Source organism: Paralichthys olivaceus, chromosome 19 (genome assembly GCF_024713975.1).
Source record: "Paralichthys olivaceus isolate ysfri-2021 chromosome 19, ASM2471397v2, whole genome shotgun sequence".
In the NCBI taxonomy this organism is placed as follows: Eukaryota; Metazoa; Chordata; class Actinopteri; order Pleuronectiformes; family Paralichthyidae; genus Paralichthys; species Paralichthys olivaceus.
Window position 1 is genome coordinate 5,856,292 of NC_091111.1, and position 17,103 is coordinate 5,873,394.

General features: G+C 39.6%; 1 protein-coding gene across 16 annotated transcripts in view; it reads left to right on the top strand.

The window, feature by feature from the left end:
• Nucleotides 1-17,103, top strand: part of LOC109632577 (centrosomal protein of 128 kDa) — a 62,663-nt gene that overhangs the window by 24,920 nt on the left and 20,640 nt on the right. For 14 of the 16 annotated variants that reach the window (XR_011239258.1, XR_011239245.1, XR_011239249.1 and 11 more), the window contains 7 exons: nt 1,052-1,111; nt 2,552-2,744; nt 7,229-7,278; nt 8,498-8,521; nt 11,370-11,447; nt 11,681-11,794; nt 14,389-14,497. Coding sequence is in view for 2 of the 16 variants with exons in the window: in XM_020091938.2 (XP_019947497.2) it covers nt 1,052-1,111; nt 2,552-2,744; nt 7,229-7,278; nt 8,498-8,521; nt 11,370-11,447; nt 11,681-11,794; nt 14,389-14,497; nt 15,076-15,149 (702 nt within the window). In the remaining 14 variants the exon portion in view is untranslated. The other 2 variants (XM_020091938.2, XM_069514508.1) reach the window with 2 other exon arrangements.

The window sequence follows — 17,103 nt, forward strand, 5'->3', positions numbered from 1 at the left end:
AATGAAAAATGAAGTGTGAGTCCAAAAAACACTTTTGGAGTTTCAGGGGTAAAGAGCATTACAGCCAACTCGATGCAATTAAAGTAAATGGTGACAGATTCTTCAAATGTAAAAAAACAACAGAAAAGAAACCTGACATGCCTCTATAAAAAATATGTGTGCAAGTGCACAATTTGAGCATAAACAGAGAAAATCCAAGCACAAGCAGGGGCTATTTGATTGCGAGGGTTTTGATTTAAATCATTAAAAAAATCGGAATTTTAAATCCGTAAGTCCTGCTCTCAAACTGAAAGACAACGCTCTTGCATAATGATGGAGTAAATAACACCCTAATGGCCATAGAACAGTCAAGAGCACAGATATATGGCTACATGAAGTTATGATCATCAGTTAAAATACTATGAATATGCACGTGTTCACCTTCTTATTTAAAACAAGCAGGCATCATGTCTGGAAGAGATTATTAACCTTAGGTTAAAAATAATTCTTGTTTGTAGTTGGCACATCTTAACATTTTCGTCTTTGGCAGAGATGTGCTCCCAACTGAGTGACAACTAGTTGGGCGTCTGTTTATCTGTGTATCTGTCTTGTGTCTAAAGAGTGTGTTTTTTTAATATGTGGGTGTGTGTGTGAGTGTCAGCAGTCATTAGGAGTCAGCTTCTTTTGCTGATACTGACAAGCCAGTCTGGGAGGGATGGATCCTTCTCCCCAAGCTCATTTTTATGACACACATACGCTTGCACAAACACACACACACACACACACACACACACACACACACACACACAACCTCCAGTGTTTAGTGTCATAGGGTGTTTGACACATACGCACACCAATTTAAATTGGCAGAAGTCGTTCTTCACAAACGTTTGGGGTTTGACAGGAGGCTGTATTTCTGATTGTTATCCTGTTGTTTGTCCATCCGTTCTTTCCATTAATTTTTTTCCTACTTCCATAAAATCAGGACTTAAAAGTACAGGATTGTGCGAAGCTTACTAACAAAGGCAGATGAGCTCACATTTGCATTGATATATCTTTCCTGTATTTACAGGCAATCTCACAGAAACCTGGATTAGTGAAAGACCCCCATCACTGGCTTGCTGAGTCAAAGGTATGATCAGTACATGCAGCAATACTGAATTCTTCACACAGGATTTCTCTTAATAATAAGTGGTATAATGGAGAAAATAATTAGTTACACTATTACCATGGACACCATAGAGAATAATAATGAAAGACAAAAGCAGGAAATTTATTCGATCAAGGTTTTTGTCTTTGTAAACTTAAAATGTTCCTACTAACTACATATTATTGCATTTCTGCCTGTACAACATTGTAGTATGTGCTCTCAGAAAAAGATGATTTATTGTTGAGGAGACCTCTTTCACTTGCTGATTACGATGAAACTCTGATGTCCAGGGTTTAAAGAGTAAGGACGACTGTAACTTTACCCTAAGGTTCAGTCATACATTATTTCACAAGTTTTCCTCTGAGCCAACATCATAGTTAGCTGAGGCTCTTTGAATTGATGAAATTATGACATGTAGTTTTATTTCAATGCCTTCCTGTCACTGGCCTCTTTCCAGCAGAAACCAGGCCCCCTGTTGGCATTGCAATAATGCTGTGTACAAAAGAAACATGTAATTACGCCTGTGGCTGTGATGCACGATGCTGTGTTAAAATGTGTTTGCACAATTCATAGTGTTTATCACCATAATGTATATCTCCTGTCAGACGTTCTTTCATAAGACTGCACATTTACAAAACTAAAACAGCAGAGAACAAGAGAGATAATTAGTTCCCTGGGTCAGGAGTTTTTATGTTGGTCAAATCTAGGTATGATTTACAGGTTTACAGAGCACAGTTAGAATCCACATTTAAACACCTATTTTTCTCGGCTGTAGCAACTTGTTGAAAGAAACATTGGCACAGCATTAAAACAGATGAAAGCTGTGTTTTTCATCAGGTAAAAGCTCATTTATGGGTCAGAAGTTAAGGTTAGAGTGAGTTATTAAGTCTCCAGGACGTGAATGCAGGTTTATGTAATCTATGGTATGTCCCTAAAATTGAGCTATGACTGTGTGTATGTGCGTGTGTGTGTGTGTGTGTGTGTGTGTGTGTGTGTGTTTCTATACTTAAATAGAAAGACAATTAAAATGTGATTATTTTTTATGAAGCAGTTTAACTTTAAAGGGAAAACAGAATTCCCTCATGAATTTCTTCTATCTGACCTTTATGGGGCTAAATTAAGTTCCTATGTGAGGTCTTTTGCATTGATTAGTGTGCAGACTTCAACTTGACAAAAATAATGGGAGCTTTATATATAAAGAAAATCATTTTTATTATCAGATGGGCAAGGAATGTAGACTCTCAAGGTGGAACCTCTGGACTTAAATAATACTACTAATTAGTGACTTCTCATTTCCAGTGTCCTCAATCTCTTAACATGTTCAGCGAGCTCTTTGAATGTAACAACCCCTCCAAACTCTTTCTACTCCATCTTTTATTAAATATGATCTTTGCTGAGCGTGTATTTACTTTAACCAACCAGACAAAGCTACGCTGGCTATGTGAAGAGGTGCGGGAACGCGTCACAAGAGAACAACGCCTGAGGAAGCAGCATCAGCAGACCCAGGATCAGTTGAAGGCCCTCAGGCAGAGCCGGGACTCAGAGCACGATGCTCTCTTGCAGCGACTGGGCCAACAAGAGAAGCTGCTTTACTCCCTGTCCACTGAAAAGAAAGGTAAACAAATGGTATTTAATTCAAAAAATACCTTTACACTGATTTCATGCACTCTTAGCACCTGTTAACAGCTGGTATTATCTTTCATCCTGAGAGATCCGATCCCAAGTGGTCAGCACTATATTCATCTGTTCACACGTGTTATTAAAATGCATTTTAATGCATTCTCCTGTGACGTATTGTTATTGGATCTCACTTCCGCTCTATATATTCAAATAAACATGTACCTCAGTTGTGTTTGTGTAGATCATTTTGTCACTGTGTTGAAAGTGCTGATGATGAAGAGAGAAAGAATCCAAGACCACCTCTAAAGTGATCGGATCCTAGGACGCATTCAGAGACGCATTTGGGTGCATTCACACATGTACTTAGCGCAGACCAGTTGTGATCAGATTGCTCAGGACAGATGGTAATACCTGTTCTGACTCTGAACTGGGTCATAGCTAGAGAGGGAGAACACTGGGTGTGATTTGGGTGTGTGTATGTGCCAGGGGGCTTTTTTTCGTGGTACTATCGTCATCAGAGCATGTCAGTGAGTCACATTCCCACGCTAATCACAATCTGTCACACAGCAGCATCAGATGAGACTAATCAGGCACTGGCCTTAAATAGGCAGCTAATATCAAATACCGAATACCAAACAAAACTTTGGATAAGAAATCCTTTGGCTGTCACTGTCTGTTGAATGTATGATGGTTAAATATGATATGACTATTCACCATAGCAAGCTCCTAATGAAAATGTTGTTTCCTCACTATTTCCTAGGCCGATACACTTAATCCACAGTTAGGTTAGGACCTTGGTTTGTGTGTGTTTCCCACAGTCTCAACGTCCAGAGTTCAATCCGTATATATACAAAGTTTGTTTTGGTCTCCCCCACAAGCCCAACACAGTTCAGTTCAATCCAGTTCAAACAATGAAAAACAGATGCAACAAAATAATCTGTTCTGTTTTACTGTGTATCTTCTTTAACCAACATCTCAGTAAAGTGAACAGTAGGAGATACTGTGGAATGTACCTGTGCGTCGTCTGTTTACGATTACAAATGTGTGAGAAAGCATCTTATGTTTCATGTGCATGAACTTTAAAACTTCTTTGGGAAATGGGCTTGTTTTTCCTGTTCAGAGTCCAATTTCTGACTGAAACTCTTCTCATGGGCTGGAAGCTGTTTTTAGCACGTCGTCTGAACATTTTATAGAAATAGGCCTAATTTTTGCTCCATTAACAGAGAGAAAGAAAGTTACAAGTAACACAATAGAGGGAGTCATAGTCTGAGGGGAGACGAGAGAAGGAAGACCTCTGCAGCAAAACAAGCAGCTGCTCATTATTTCACTGTATGTGAGACATTGCAATGCAAGCAATCTAATGATACAGCCTCATCTCCAGACACTTTCTGGATACAACAGTTTACAGTTTGTCCGTGGAGCCAGTTTACCATTTGACAGAAGTTGCCTTGTCTGTCTTCAGTGCAGGCAGCACTGATATGGTTCGGTAATTAGACCTATGAGTAATCTGTGTGTCACAGCAGCTGCGAGATCTGGAGATCTGAATTAAAGGCGTGGGAATTAAGATTTTATCGCCGTTTTTAATATGGCTTCCCCGCAGTGTTGCTGCTCAGTGATTCTCTTGTTGTATTACTGCAGAGCAACACAAGACTTCCCAATCCCTGCCGTGCATGAATAGTTGCAGTATGAGGAGCAGTAATGACTCTATGCATTTGCAACAAGGCAGTGTGGCAAATTTACCCATCACAGCTGATTGGTTTGTTCTCAGTTCTACATTTTTTAATAATATTTGCATGGGAAGTGTTTCCTTATAAAATGTATAGAGCTCCAAAATAAATCCCATTCATTTAATGAAAAGAGATTTTCATTATCAGCCATAATATTGTAACGATCCATGTAGACTTACCACAAGCTATGAGATTGTTCTATGCTTTATGTAGAAGCCATGTCTGAATGAAACCAACGATGTATTGAGAAAAAGAAGCAGCACTTGATACAATAGAATTGTTGAACAATACTACACTAGGTTACTATACTACTCTTAAGATGAAAAGTTATTCATACATACAAGATACAAAGTACAATATATTGCCAAACTCTATTAACATCAAGCAGAATCTCTGTATGATCATTCATCATTGGGATGTGTAGTGTCTTCCCTCGTTATATAACCATGTAGTAGTAGACAGTCTTGTGCATTTACCTTTTTTCCACTTTCCAATATAATTTTTTGCCCTGAATCAAATGTTTTATGGTCAAGATTCGTCTTGTAGTTGGTCGGTCTGGCTCCAGGTTTAATATATTTTTGTAAGGATTTTCTGAAAGGTCAATGCAGTCTGCCGAGCCATTGTATGACCTACTGTAATTGGCTCACATTTAAGTATGTGTATTTTCCCCACAGACCTCTGACTTGTGTTCTTTTTAGCCCTTATTAAACAGCTCCACTCTGCAGGTGTATCTAACAGCAGTTTTTATTGTCATAGGACCAACTTCAGGTTTTTCAGTAGGCTAGTTCTGACTGGGTTTAAGTCTGAGGTTAGCACTTAAGCAGCACCTCTCTTCTGCTGACTTCAGGTTGTGTTTTCACAGCTACAAGCAACGGTTTGAGACACTGGAGGTTTTTTCAAGTGTTTCTATCAAGAAGGTTTGCCAGTATAGTGAGATGTATATGTGTTTACATGAACACATGCTTGATGAGGAGGAGATTCAGTCGTCCTCAGGTAATTGGATATTGAACTCGAGAATACATTACGAGACAGAGGGCGAGGCAGTCAGAAGTGCAATTCTAGCAATACCTTTGCTGGAGGTTTATAGACTGTTTGGCATTATGCTTTCAAATTAGATCATTTTATTGCTGTGTACAGGTATGTGTCAGTGGAGAGCTTCTTACATTATGATAGAGATATGTTTGATGTTCAGTTCTCAAGGCTGAGAACTGTTTGAAATCGTTATAAATGGTGCAGCAGTTTGTTGCAGTTTGCAATTATTTACAGTAGATATTGGTTACCAGAAGAGGTAAACTTCATGAATAGACTTCGCAAACCAGTAATTGTAAATAAAACATTTTGTTGCTGCAATCAACAAAAATCATCCTCTAGCAGAGGGGTATTCAATTAAAACTCAGAGAGGTCCAGTTCCTCAAGCAAAGGGCATGATAATGCCTAACATTATGATTCAGTGCAATATATATTGAAGTATTAGATGCATCAACAACTAACTGAGAAATCAAAGAAAGTATACTGCAGCAATATTTTACAATTCAGATTGTGTGTTTTCACATTGACCTAAGGGATTATAAGTAAGACATTTAATAAAGATAAAGAAGCTATTTTCATATCAATGACAAAATGAAATGCAAAAATAATTTTTTTTAATGCACATTTAAAAAAACATTTAATAAAAAGCGTGAGCTTTTTGTTCTTTTGTTTGCTAATTTTAACCAACAGTCTCAAGCAAATTTCTAACAATTTATGCTCGTCTTGACAGTTGAATCTCTTTATCACCTGCTTTTCTCTTCTCTTCCCTTTTTTATTCCACCCCCACTCTTCTTGTTCAGTGGGAGAAGTGAGCTCTAGCTTGTCTTGTCAAGACTCGCACTGGTGTAGCGTTGTATCACATTGCTGCTTTTAACAATCACATACGGCATCTTACAAATGAGACATAAATGGACTGTAGCTAGATAAAGCTTCTCCAGTCTTGTCGACGACTCAAAGGGCTTTAGAAGTCATAGTCAAAGGCATACATTAATACAGTTTTTCTATCACATACCATTAACACACTGCCAGCACAGCCGTCAGGGGCAATTTACTTGGTGTCTTGCTTGGAATGCAGCCTTTGATCAAACCACCTTATGGTTTAGTGGATGACCCTCCTTCCTCCTGAGTCACAGCCGCCCCCACTGATTTGATTGGCTGAGTGGCATCATGTGAGATGATTCACAATGCATGCAATTGGTCTGTGAGTTTCTGGGGCCGCTAAACCACTGCTGTAAAACAAGGCAGACCAGATCCGTCAAAATTGGACCATTCTTGATGATTTATAGTTTATAGGTCCAGATAGGACGGAGTCTTCACCCGGATCTGTGCCACAGTCTGCCTATTATTGACTTCTGCTCTATAATATCGAATCACTATGCCTCAAAGCCCAAGGTGAGGTGGATGAGGTGAAATAACTGTTTAAAGAACATCTGTAAGGTGTTCAATATGTGACTGACTGTTTGAATAGTTGTGCTGCTTTTGCATATGTTACATATTACACACATTTAAATATTAAAAGTATACATGACACCTGCCATAGATGGAACACATTCCCGAAAAGGTTAAATATAGCCAGCAGTGCATTCAGATCATTTAACATATGCATTTTTTTATTAACATATCACTTACCCTATTTTTAGATTGGAGAAGGAATTTTCTTGTGTTATCCCAAATCACTTCATCATCAGCAACCTCTTTTCTTACACAGTTACTCTCATTTCAGAGCTGTTGGAGAGGAGTCGCCGGAAGGAGGAAGAAATGAGGAGCCTTCAGGTCAGACTAATTTGTCTTAACTAATCCATTTGTCAGCATTTGTTAACCTTCACTTTAGGTCGTAGATTTTTATTATGTGGCCTAATTTCACTGGCACGACAGCTGGTACTCTTTTTGTTGATACACCATTTTGGCTCCAAATTCTTTTTCTTCTTTGCATATCCATTTAGTTTTTGTTTTTGAGTAAGTGCTGGCCTTCAGTCATCTGAGTTCTGTGATACGGTGTTACAAACAGCAGTACACAGCCGTGGGCCTGACAGACTCCCTGCAGCCTTGCTTGAACAAGTAGCTAATTACTGCAGACATGAGGCCTTGGAGTTTAAAAGCCACCAGAGGCCTCGTCTCTGTCTTTCAGAACTGCAGCATCTACGCTTGGCAGGCCACCAATTCACCTAGTCTGGAGCGGACTGGCCCCCAGCGTCTCACTGGCCCTTTACTCAACATTAAACAGCAAAACACATGCGCACACACACAGACACACACTGAAATGTCTGCTAAGCAATCGCAGTTTCCAATTGGGCTTCTCTGCCTGCTTGAGCGTGCACGTGTGTGTGTGTTGGTTTGCAGGGTCCCATCTGTGGCTGCACAATGGCACCTGCCAGAGCTTGTGTGTAATTAATCAGCCCTCTTAGACCCAGCCGAGCTTTTAATTATGAAGGATGAGGAGAGAGAGATGTAGCGAGGGAAGACAGATAGTGAGGGATGCAGACGAAAAAAGAACAGTTGGGGGGGTGGGCAGAAGAAAAGAAAGTACCCTCGTTACAAACCATCAACACATTACAGGCAGAGGAGGTTGAGGCAGCCGGTTGGGGGACGGAGCGCAGGTGTGTGTTTGAGTGGCAGATAAGAGGCATAGCATCACTTATGTATCGTTAGAGAGAGAACATCAGTCAGGAGCTGGAGGAGCGACGAGAGCAGTTTGTCTTTGTGTGTGCGTGTGTCAGTAATTGTGATAAGAAGCCTGTTGTGTGCTCCAGACTCTCACAAGCTCCTGCATTTTCCTTCCTTGTTACCCATTTGTTGGTACACTATTCCTCTCCTCTGTCACTTGTCTCCCACACACACATACGCTTGCTTTCTCTTTGCTAATCCACCATTTTGAGCAGTTACCTGGACTCATTGTCTTGCAACTACTACCAGCTCATTTTGTTAGCATTGCGTCTTTCTTTGTTTGTTTATGCATACAAAGTAATATCAATGTGTTTGTGCCTTTTTACAGGACCGCATTCTGGATGTAGAGATGGTAAGATTTGAAACTGCTGTATATTCCAGTTAATTTATGAGGTGACCTGAAATTCCACCTCTGGTGATAATCAAGTTTTAAAACATGGTTAAACATGTCTCCCTGTGTGCCTTCTCGTATGATAAAAGACATCATTTGAGGGAAATAATCAGTTAGCTTCGTGGCAGAGTATTTCCCCCTTAATCTTAATGAACAATTCCTGTCAGCTTGTGGGTGGAGCTCAGTAGCAGGTAAAGGCTCCTGAACTGCAGGTGAGCTGTGAGGGTGGAGAAACAAGGAGCAGGAGTGGGGCCATATTGGCATATTTATAGATCCCAGATCTCGGTTGGGGTGAACAGAGAAAAATCGGGAAGAGAGGAGAGATGGGTGGAAAACAAGTGTTATTGTTTTCATTATAACTAGGCATAGTTACAATGAAAACAATACCAGTCATAATTATGAACGTAAAGATGGTATTGATGTTCACAGCAACAATTCATATAATAATAATAGTTGTTGTCTGAATCATCAGATACAGAGTGACAGGTACACAGACTAAAGAGTGAAGGATAAGTTGGCTGGGAGAGAGAACTACATTGTATGCCACAAGTGGAGCTGACACTATGACGTTTGACCGTCTGCGTGGACGGTAAAAACAGATTCACAAAATATTAAGAGTTTTCTGCTCAGACTTGTTCACTTTAGTTTGAATGTTTACAAGCAAATAAATGTCTGTACAAGAAGCTTTTATCATACACGTGTGCGCCCACTTCACAAATCACTCTCTTTAACCGAACATTAATCTTAGGATGTCCAAACATCCTAAGATCCACAGTGTGCTCTGTGAAGTGCAGTACTAAAATAACATCTCTGATACACATAGAGCTGTCCACACCTGGGGATACAGTGTGGAACAGTTACTGAACTCTTTATCTCACTTTACCTGCATCTCCACCTGTGTTTTGACCAATTTACGCTAGCACAAGCATGCGGTTGTGCGACAGTGCAAGCAAGTGTGTGGCAAAAAAAACGCTGCATACACCAAGTTAGAGATCTCTCATGGTATTATGAGAAACGTAAGAATGCTTTTGGTTCATTATGAAGTGGGGTGGGCTGCCACAGTCTAGATAATCAATTGGAAATACTGGGGAGTGTCCTAAACTACTAAAGCGGGACTGAATAGTCTAAGTCATGTTGGCTATCATTCTGATTTAATGAAGCTGTTTTAGCAGGTTGACCTGAGGCTGTTTGTTAAGCAGCAAACACAGGACGATACACAGCACAGGGTTGGAAATGATTGCTTTAGTCAAGACCTCTGTTAATCATCATAACTCTTACTGACAGAGTTAAAAGGGAGCTGTACTGATAATACAGTATTGACCACACCATCCGAACAGTTAATGTCCACCACTAACATCCTTAATCAGCTATTACATGTCAGCCCAAAATCACTCAGCACTGCTGAAAGGTAATATTGATCCAGGTGCTTTTTATTCTCTTGAAAATAAATAAATAAATGAAGCTGTCTAACGCATGCTGTCTATCCATCACAATTATATGTTGCGCTTGACCACTTCAACCCTTAATTAGCCATTGTGAGAAAGAGGAGGAAATAGCTCAGACCGCCATCAAGTCAAATCATTTCTGCTTACCACAACAACACAGCGACAGGACGCATCGACCCATCCTCCACTCAGGCTGGGAGGTGGGGATCATCCAGTATGTATGTATGTCAGTGTGCCATTCAGTGCAGCAATCAGCATTACGCCTCGTAACAACTAGGTTCTTTGATGCTTATATGCTCTACCTGAATGAGATGTGTGGGCTTTTGAAACTTCATTGTTAATCAAACATCATGAATGTGTTTTAACAAGATAAACAAGGCACTATGACATCATGTCGGTTACTGAGAGGCCTTCAGCACACCACTGAGTAGCAGATGAGAATGAAAATTGAAACCTCTAATGGTTAAAGTGTGGCTGTCTCTGTCCTCAGTATAGCCTGACAGATTCAGCATTTTTTTGTATTTTATATTTCTTGTGCAGTTCCTGTTCTAAATTTGCCTGTTGTAATGAGCTGTTTACTTGTCCTGTGCAAATGTTGGTTGCAGTTTTCTCTCTGAAACTGTAAAAGTGACCTTCAGCGACTAAGCTGCGACAAGTAAAGACCTGCTGCTCTGCATTTGATTGTTCACGTTAACCTGCCTAGTAACATTTGGTACAAATTTTTTAAAAAAAATTTTATGTGCTTATTTTAACTTTAAAAAAAAAAAAATTCTAAATCACAGCATGCATCTTTTGCCACATTATAGTCTATCGATAAACAAAATTCTTTCCAAATATATATACGCCAATGCTAATGTACCCGTCATCAACGTACCAATATATCAGCCAGGCTCTCATTATCAGTTATCATTGCTCCATCAATTCTTCACTTCTATATTCCCTCATTACTTCTTGAATTTTCTTTCTTTTCTTTACTTTCATCTCAACTTTGAGGTGTTAAAGAAGAAAGAAAGGAACACAGAGAGATGTTTAAGGGAATTAAGAGAATGCTCCGGTATTTATCTATGTATCATCCTCCATTTACCCTTGTAGTGTCTCGTGCCTTCTGCTTCTTTTTTTTTTTTTTAAAGATAATTGAGGGCATTTATATATAAAAACATAACATTAAAACTGTGGCTTATGATCCACAATGTTATGCTTTAAATATGTTTTTTTTTCAAGAATAATTTCAATTGATTTCTCTGTTAGATATATTTACAGTTGCTCATGTTAGTATTTCTTTTTACAAATTTAAATGACTGGAGACAAACAAATCAAGACCTAATATTGTGTGAAATAACAGATTTTTTGTGGGTCGTTTCCAGAACACAAGAATAGCCCTCGACCACCTGGAGTCAATTCCTGAAAAACAATGTCTGATGGACAACTTCAAAGATTTAGAGGTGGGTTCACTGGTAACATCTATTATTGATTTTCTATGCTTTTACATCAACTCTATTTTTTTTCTGTTCAAATCACCAACCTCAGGTAGAATAAAACATGAAATCAGTGAGAGATCTAATAAACATGATGAAGAAAACCAGAGGAACAGACTTTAAATGCATTCTCTGCCACATATTCCTGTAATTTGTGTATTGTTCAGTTATGATGACACAGTCTCCATTTGTGCCTTCAGGAGTCACAGCGGCAGAGGGAGATGGTCGATCAGCGTTACACCAAATACAAAGAGATCGTCTGGGACCTGCAGCACCAGCTGGACGAGTCCAAACGCCAAATCCAAGAGTACAGAGTATGACACACACACACACACACACACACACACACACACACACACACACACACACACACACACACACACACCCATGCAGACAACAAGCTTTATATTGCCTTACAAGAGCTCTTACTCCCAAACAACAACCTACACCTTTTTCCATTTCAGTCACTAATTGCACAGCTTTTCTCGAACAGCAGCCATTTGAATGAGGACATCCTGGCATCGAGAGCCATTTGTTAGTCTAGCTCGCCCACACTGATGCCAATGTGTGTAGCGCACCTATTATACAACTATATGAATAAATGACTGACTTCACTCGCTGGCATCCTGGATGGACAGAGTGAGACAAGCCAGAGCAGTGACACAAACGTAGAGTCAAACAACAGATGAATTTCACCAGTCACTCTTAATTGCCACAGTCATCTTCTGTGCTATAGAGCAGTCAAGGGAGGCATCAAGACATCATTGCTGACAGCTGCCATTAGCAGTATGCAGCCTCCCCAAAACAGCCATACACTCACTTTTTAAATGGTTTTAATCTGCCAGATTACCCTGCTGGTTTGCCAAATGACTCCCGTATCGAATGGTAAGTGAAGATTGCATTAGCTTAATAGCTGTTGCCCACCCGGGGTTTGTTTAAGGAAAAACGATGGATGGAATGTCTTTACAAGACTTCCATCTTGATGAGACTAAGCAATGCAAACAACAACAAACAGCCCTGCACATACAATAATGGTTCTCTGTTTGAATTTCTAAAGCTCTATTCAAGCAGGGGTTTGTCTGTTTTTTGGTTGATGCTTTTACCGGAAATCACAGGACATCTGTAATGTTTAGGATCTAAATACACAAGATAAAAACATCTGTCACATGTGTCAAAACTTCAGCAGTGACTTGGCAAGGCTTGCAACAGATTCACAAAATATTTAGAGTTTTCTGCTCAGACTTGGACACTTTAGTCTGAATGTTTACAAGCAAATAAATGTCTGTACAAGAAGCGTTTATCATACACGTGTGCGCACACTTCACAAATCACTCTCTTTAACCGAACATTAATCTTAGGATGTCCAAACAGCCTTTTTGAGAACAACAAGATTTGCCTCACAACTCAGATTTTACAGTACATTAAATGTGTGAAGTGTGTGCTCTGGAAAGTGCAGTACTATAAAAACATCTCTGTCCACACCTGGGGATACAGTGTGAAACAGTTACTGAACTCCACCAAAGTGGTTGTTTATCTCGGTTTACCTGCATCTCCACCTGCTTGTGTTTTGACCAAGATATGTGTGTGTGCGTGTGTAAAGTAGCTGGGCTATCTGGACGCATTCATGCAAGCGCTGGTCAAAGCTTTATCTGGATATGCAGGAGGAAGCTGTCTTTGGACCTGAGGCCACAAACAGCTCATGTTTTTTGATTCTTGTGAATATCTAACAGGAGAAGCCAGTAAAGAGTATTGATCTGGTGTTGCCCCCCCGACATTAGAACTCCAACGCACAATCTAGAGAAACGCACATATAAACACCAGTGACAAATATACAATGGATATTTTACACTGTGAAATTAAGCCATCCAAAATGATTTTTTACTTTATGTACATGGACATGAATATTCAAACTATTGATAACTATAACTAACTATTATTTTGATTATGATGTTTCCAATAATAGAATATTTAATTCACATTTCTGTTTGCATGTTACAAAACATACAGCCCGATTATGACTCACGTCGTTATGTCCGATGTTATTCTACAAGTTTAAAGGTAACTGCTGTTTGTCGATTGATTGAGTGAGACTTTATTCAAGTGTCCATGTAAACATAGTCATTATCAGTCTTTTGTCACCAGCTCCCCAGTTATTGGATGGATTGTTCATAGATTTCCACAAAAACCTTTTGTTCATCATCACATCATGATGTGTAAGTAATCAGACAACTCAAAATGGCAACAGCCAGCAGGTATGCTGGTACTGGTACCATCCCCAGGCCACACCCGCGACTGGTAAAGATCTCAAACTAATAAGCATATCTGTGAGTACGGCCTGGTTTTATCAGAGAGCATCTCCAGATGATTAACATTTGGAGCTGATCAGTCAGTGAAGTTCAACAAAAAAATGATCCAACACACATCTCTGCAAATAATAGGGCTGAGGACACAATCTTATCATGTATCATGCGACACGGGATTTCATGAAGAAGTCAGAAAATTTGTAAAAAAATAAAAGTTCAGGTCATCTCTGCATCCTATAGGACTTCACAGATCACCTGAAACTTTTATAAATCAAAAGAATACTTTATACAATGACATGATAGGAATTATATCTATATATATATCAGGACGTAAACATGAAGTCAGACAATGGCATAATGAAGTGCAGTTCTGCATTTAGATTAACCAGTCATTTGTCATCATATGGTATAAATGTGATAGAAAGGTTAGTCCTGATTGAGGTATATATATACTGCACAAATGCAGGATACACATCCCTGCTCCGATATTTTATATTCAGCTGTTTTATTTCTGGTGTTTAATGTGCATCACAGCCTCGCTTTGCTATGGTGTGGCTGTCTGTTGTTGTTGTTAAGTCTTGTCACTGTGTCCCCTTGTCTCCCAGGACGAGAAGCTGGACGCCACGTCCAGGAGCCTGAGACTTGCTGCTCTTTCTTCCTCCATCAAAGGCCCCGGCACATTCCTCAGCAGCTCGCTGAAGTGTGACACACTGTGTGAGTACTTATGTATTGAAGCTGCTAAACCTGTGTTCTGACAGCTTGTCTACCAGGTGGTTTGATGGCAGTCATGAATTTGTGCATTGCTTGATCATGTGAAAATGAATTTTTATATGGTTTGTACTGGAGATGGTAATGAGCTGTGATCTGTACATAATAATACAAGATATATTTCACCATGGTATGCACAACTCAACGTATTACACTTTCCATTGTGTGTGTGCGTCTGTGTGTGTCTGTGTGTGTCTGTGTGTGTCTGTGTCACTGTCACAGACTTGTAGTTCTTCACTAAGCTGCTGACAGATATTTGAGCAGTGTTCTAACAGTCCACTGATGATTTTGTCCCAACATATTGATGACTGTTTGATACCAGTGTTAACAGACAATACAGTTATCATACATATTCATGACGACTGTAGCAGTAACATTTAGAGGTTCTGCTTAACATTGAGGCAAAGATTTATAACAAGGAATGTTTTATTTAAGTCTGAGACTGGGTGATTGACACACTGGGGATGTAACGTTTTTTTCGGTCTTTTCTTTCGGCTTCCCTCCACCGTCTCTCTCTGCCGCAGCACCTCAAAAACGCCTGAGCAGTTCGGACTTGGACGACTCTGTAGTCAACGGGGCCAAACCACTCACAGATTAGCTCAACCCCGATCTATATCCCTTCGAACATGGACACACAGCGACGCACACAGCTGATTGTACCTGCCCAGTGCTCATCCAGAAAAAAACTTGACTGTACTCGAAGGCCTCGCACTCAACACTAATCCTCCTCGACTACCTCAAGCAGGCAAACACTGAAGGTGCTCGAGAGCAGGGGAGTGATTTCAAACACACTTTAAAGGAGGTGATATGTTTGCACACTGTAAAAGAGGAACTACTATCAAGTGTTTTTATTTATAAGAGCCTGAAGGGAATTTATTTCAAGGGTTTCAACCAAAATCGTTTCACTGTTTTTTCCCATTTTAACAACATTTTAACTCAACAGCTATTTTAAATCTTGTAAACCAAACTGTGCTCCTCTTATTATGTGTTTATGCTAAATGATTTTGACACAGTTAAGGCCTTTGCACACATAACGCATATTTTTCTTAGGATTCATTTATTACTAATACTTTTTTACTTTTTTCGAAAGATTTCACATTTCAGTTTCTCTGAGGATTTGCTTCTCTCATTTAACCAATCAGAATCCATTTTGTTGATAGTGTCACACTTTGAAGCAACAACAACCTCCTCATTCTGAACATTTGTCGATTTCTTTAATATATTTGACTTGAGCCACTGCTTACAGTTATTTTTGTCTTTAAAAGGAGCTGTACAGTGGCCGTTCTAAACCTGCCTTTCTAGAATGCGCTGTTTGCTTGGTCTGTGGTGATGCTGGTTGCGGTTTTCTTAAGTAATTGAGTAATTGAGCTGCAGCGAGTAAAGACTGACTGCAGGACTCAGTCCACAGAACCCTGAAGTCACAGCTGCTGCACAAACAACTGTTCACCTGTTTATTCAAAGTTCAGTGAAGTTTGACTCAGAACCCTGAACTGGATAATCAGTTGTTTTGTTGACGTGAACGTGCTATTGTCATGATCAACAACACAGTTCCACCCAATGCTGCTACAGGTCATCTTTTTGTTCAAAGTCTATTAAAGTAGAATTTATCACGTGTGTCCAAATAGCACCATATTCGACACTGCCCTTTCTTTGGGCCTTAAGGACACACTTTCCAAGTGTAAAGGCGATGAGATGAACAGCCGCGAGATATGTGAGCCACAGACAGAGATTTCTGGAGTTAGACAGATATGAGGATGTAGCTGACTTGAAACCAAGATCAAGACACATGTGACCCAACTGGAAGAAAAAGAATGGACCAAACGTGCACAGCAGGGACAATTTACAAATAAACGTCCAATTAAAAAGAAAAAAACAAACAGCCCAGCATCAGCTTTTCTTCAAACTGTGCAATGGGCGTCCGATAATAATTCCAGCTGTGGTACAGTTTAAGCTCCTGATTCAGGTGAAATCAGCACCTGATCCTCATCGCTTGATATTGATCCCATCTGGGTTTTCCAGTGGTGAGTTTTTTCTCCATAATTCATTTTCTACATCACACCTCGCTGAATAATCTGAATAATTAGACACAATCTCAATATTATTTGCAGTTATTTGAGTCGCAGTTGATGTGCAAAGGCCTTAACTCTGCACAAACAGAAGTCTGGTGCCTTTTAAAGAATATGCAGTGTTTTTTAACGCTAAAATTCTGGGTTGTCTCTTACATGAAAATGTGACAAATCTTGTTTTTTTACCACATTTTTTAATGTATTGATGAGTTTTGTTACACGCAGTATATACACATGGATGTCTATTTTTTATGAAATGCAAAATAAGTATATGCACTATGAATAAATCCCCATGCAACTAACTGTCTGTTTATAAGCACACTTGATGTCCCCTCTATTTCAGACTGAAGTGTCTGCTTTGAAACAGCAGAGAAACTCCAGCTATTCCCACTGGTACATCTTTTGCATTTTTTCTAAAATCCCTCATCAGAGAAAACAACCTTAAGCCACACCAGAGAGAAACGTCCTCTTTTAATTTGCTGCCTG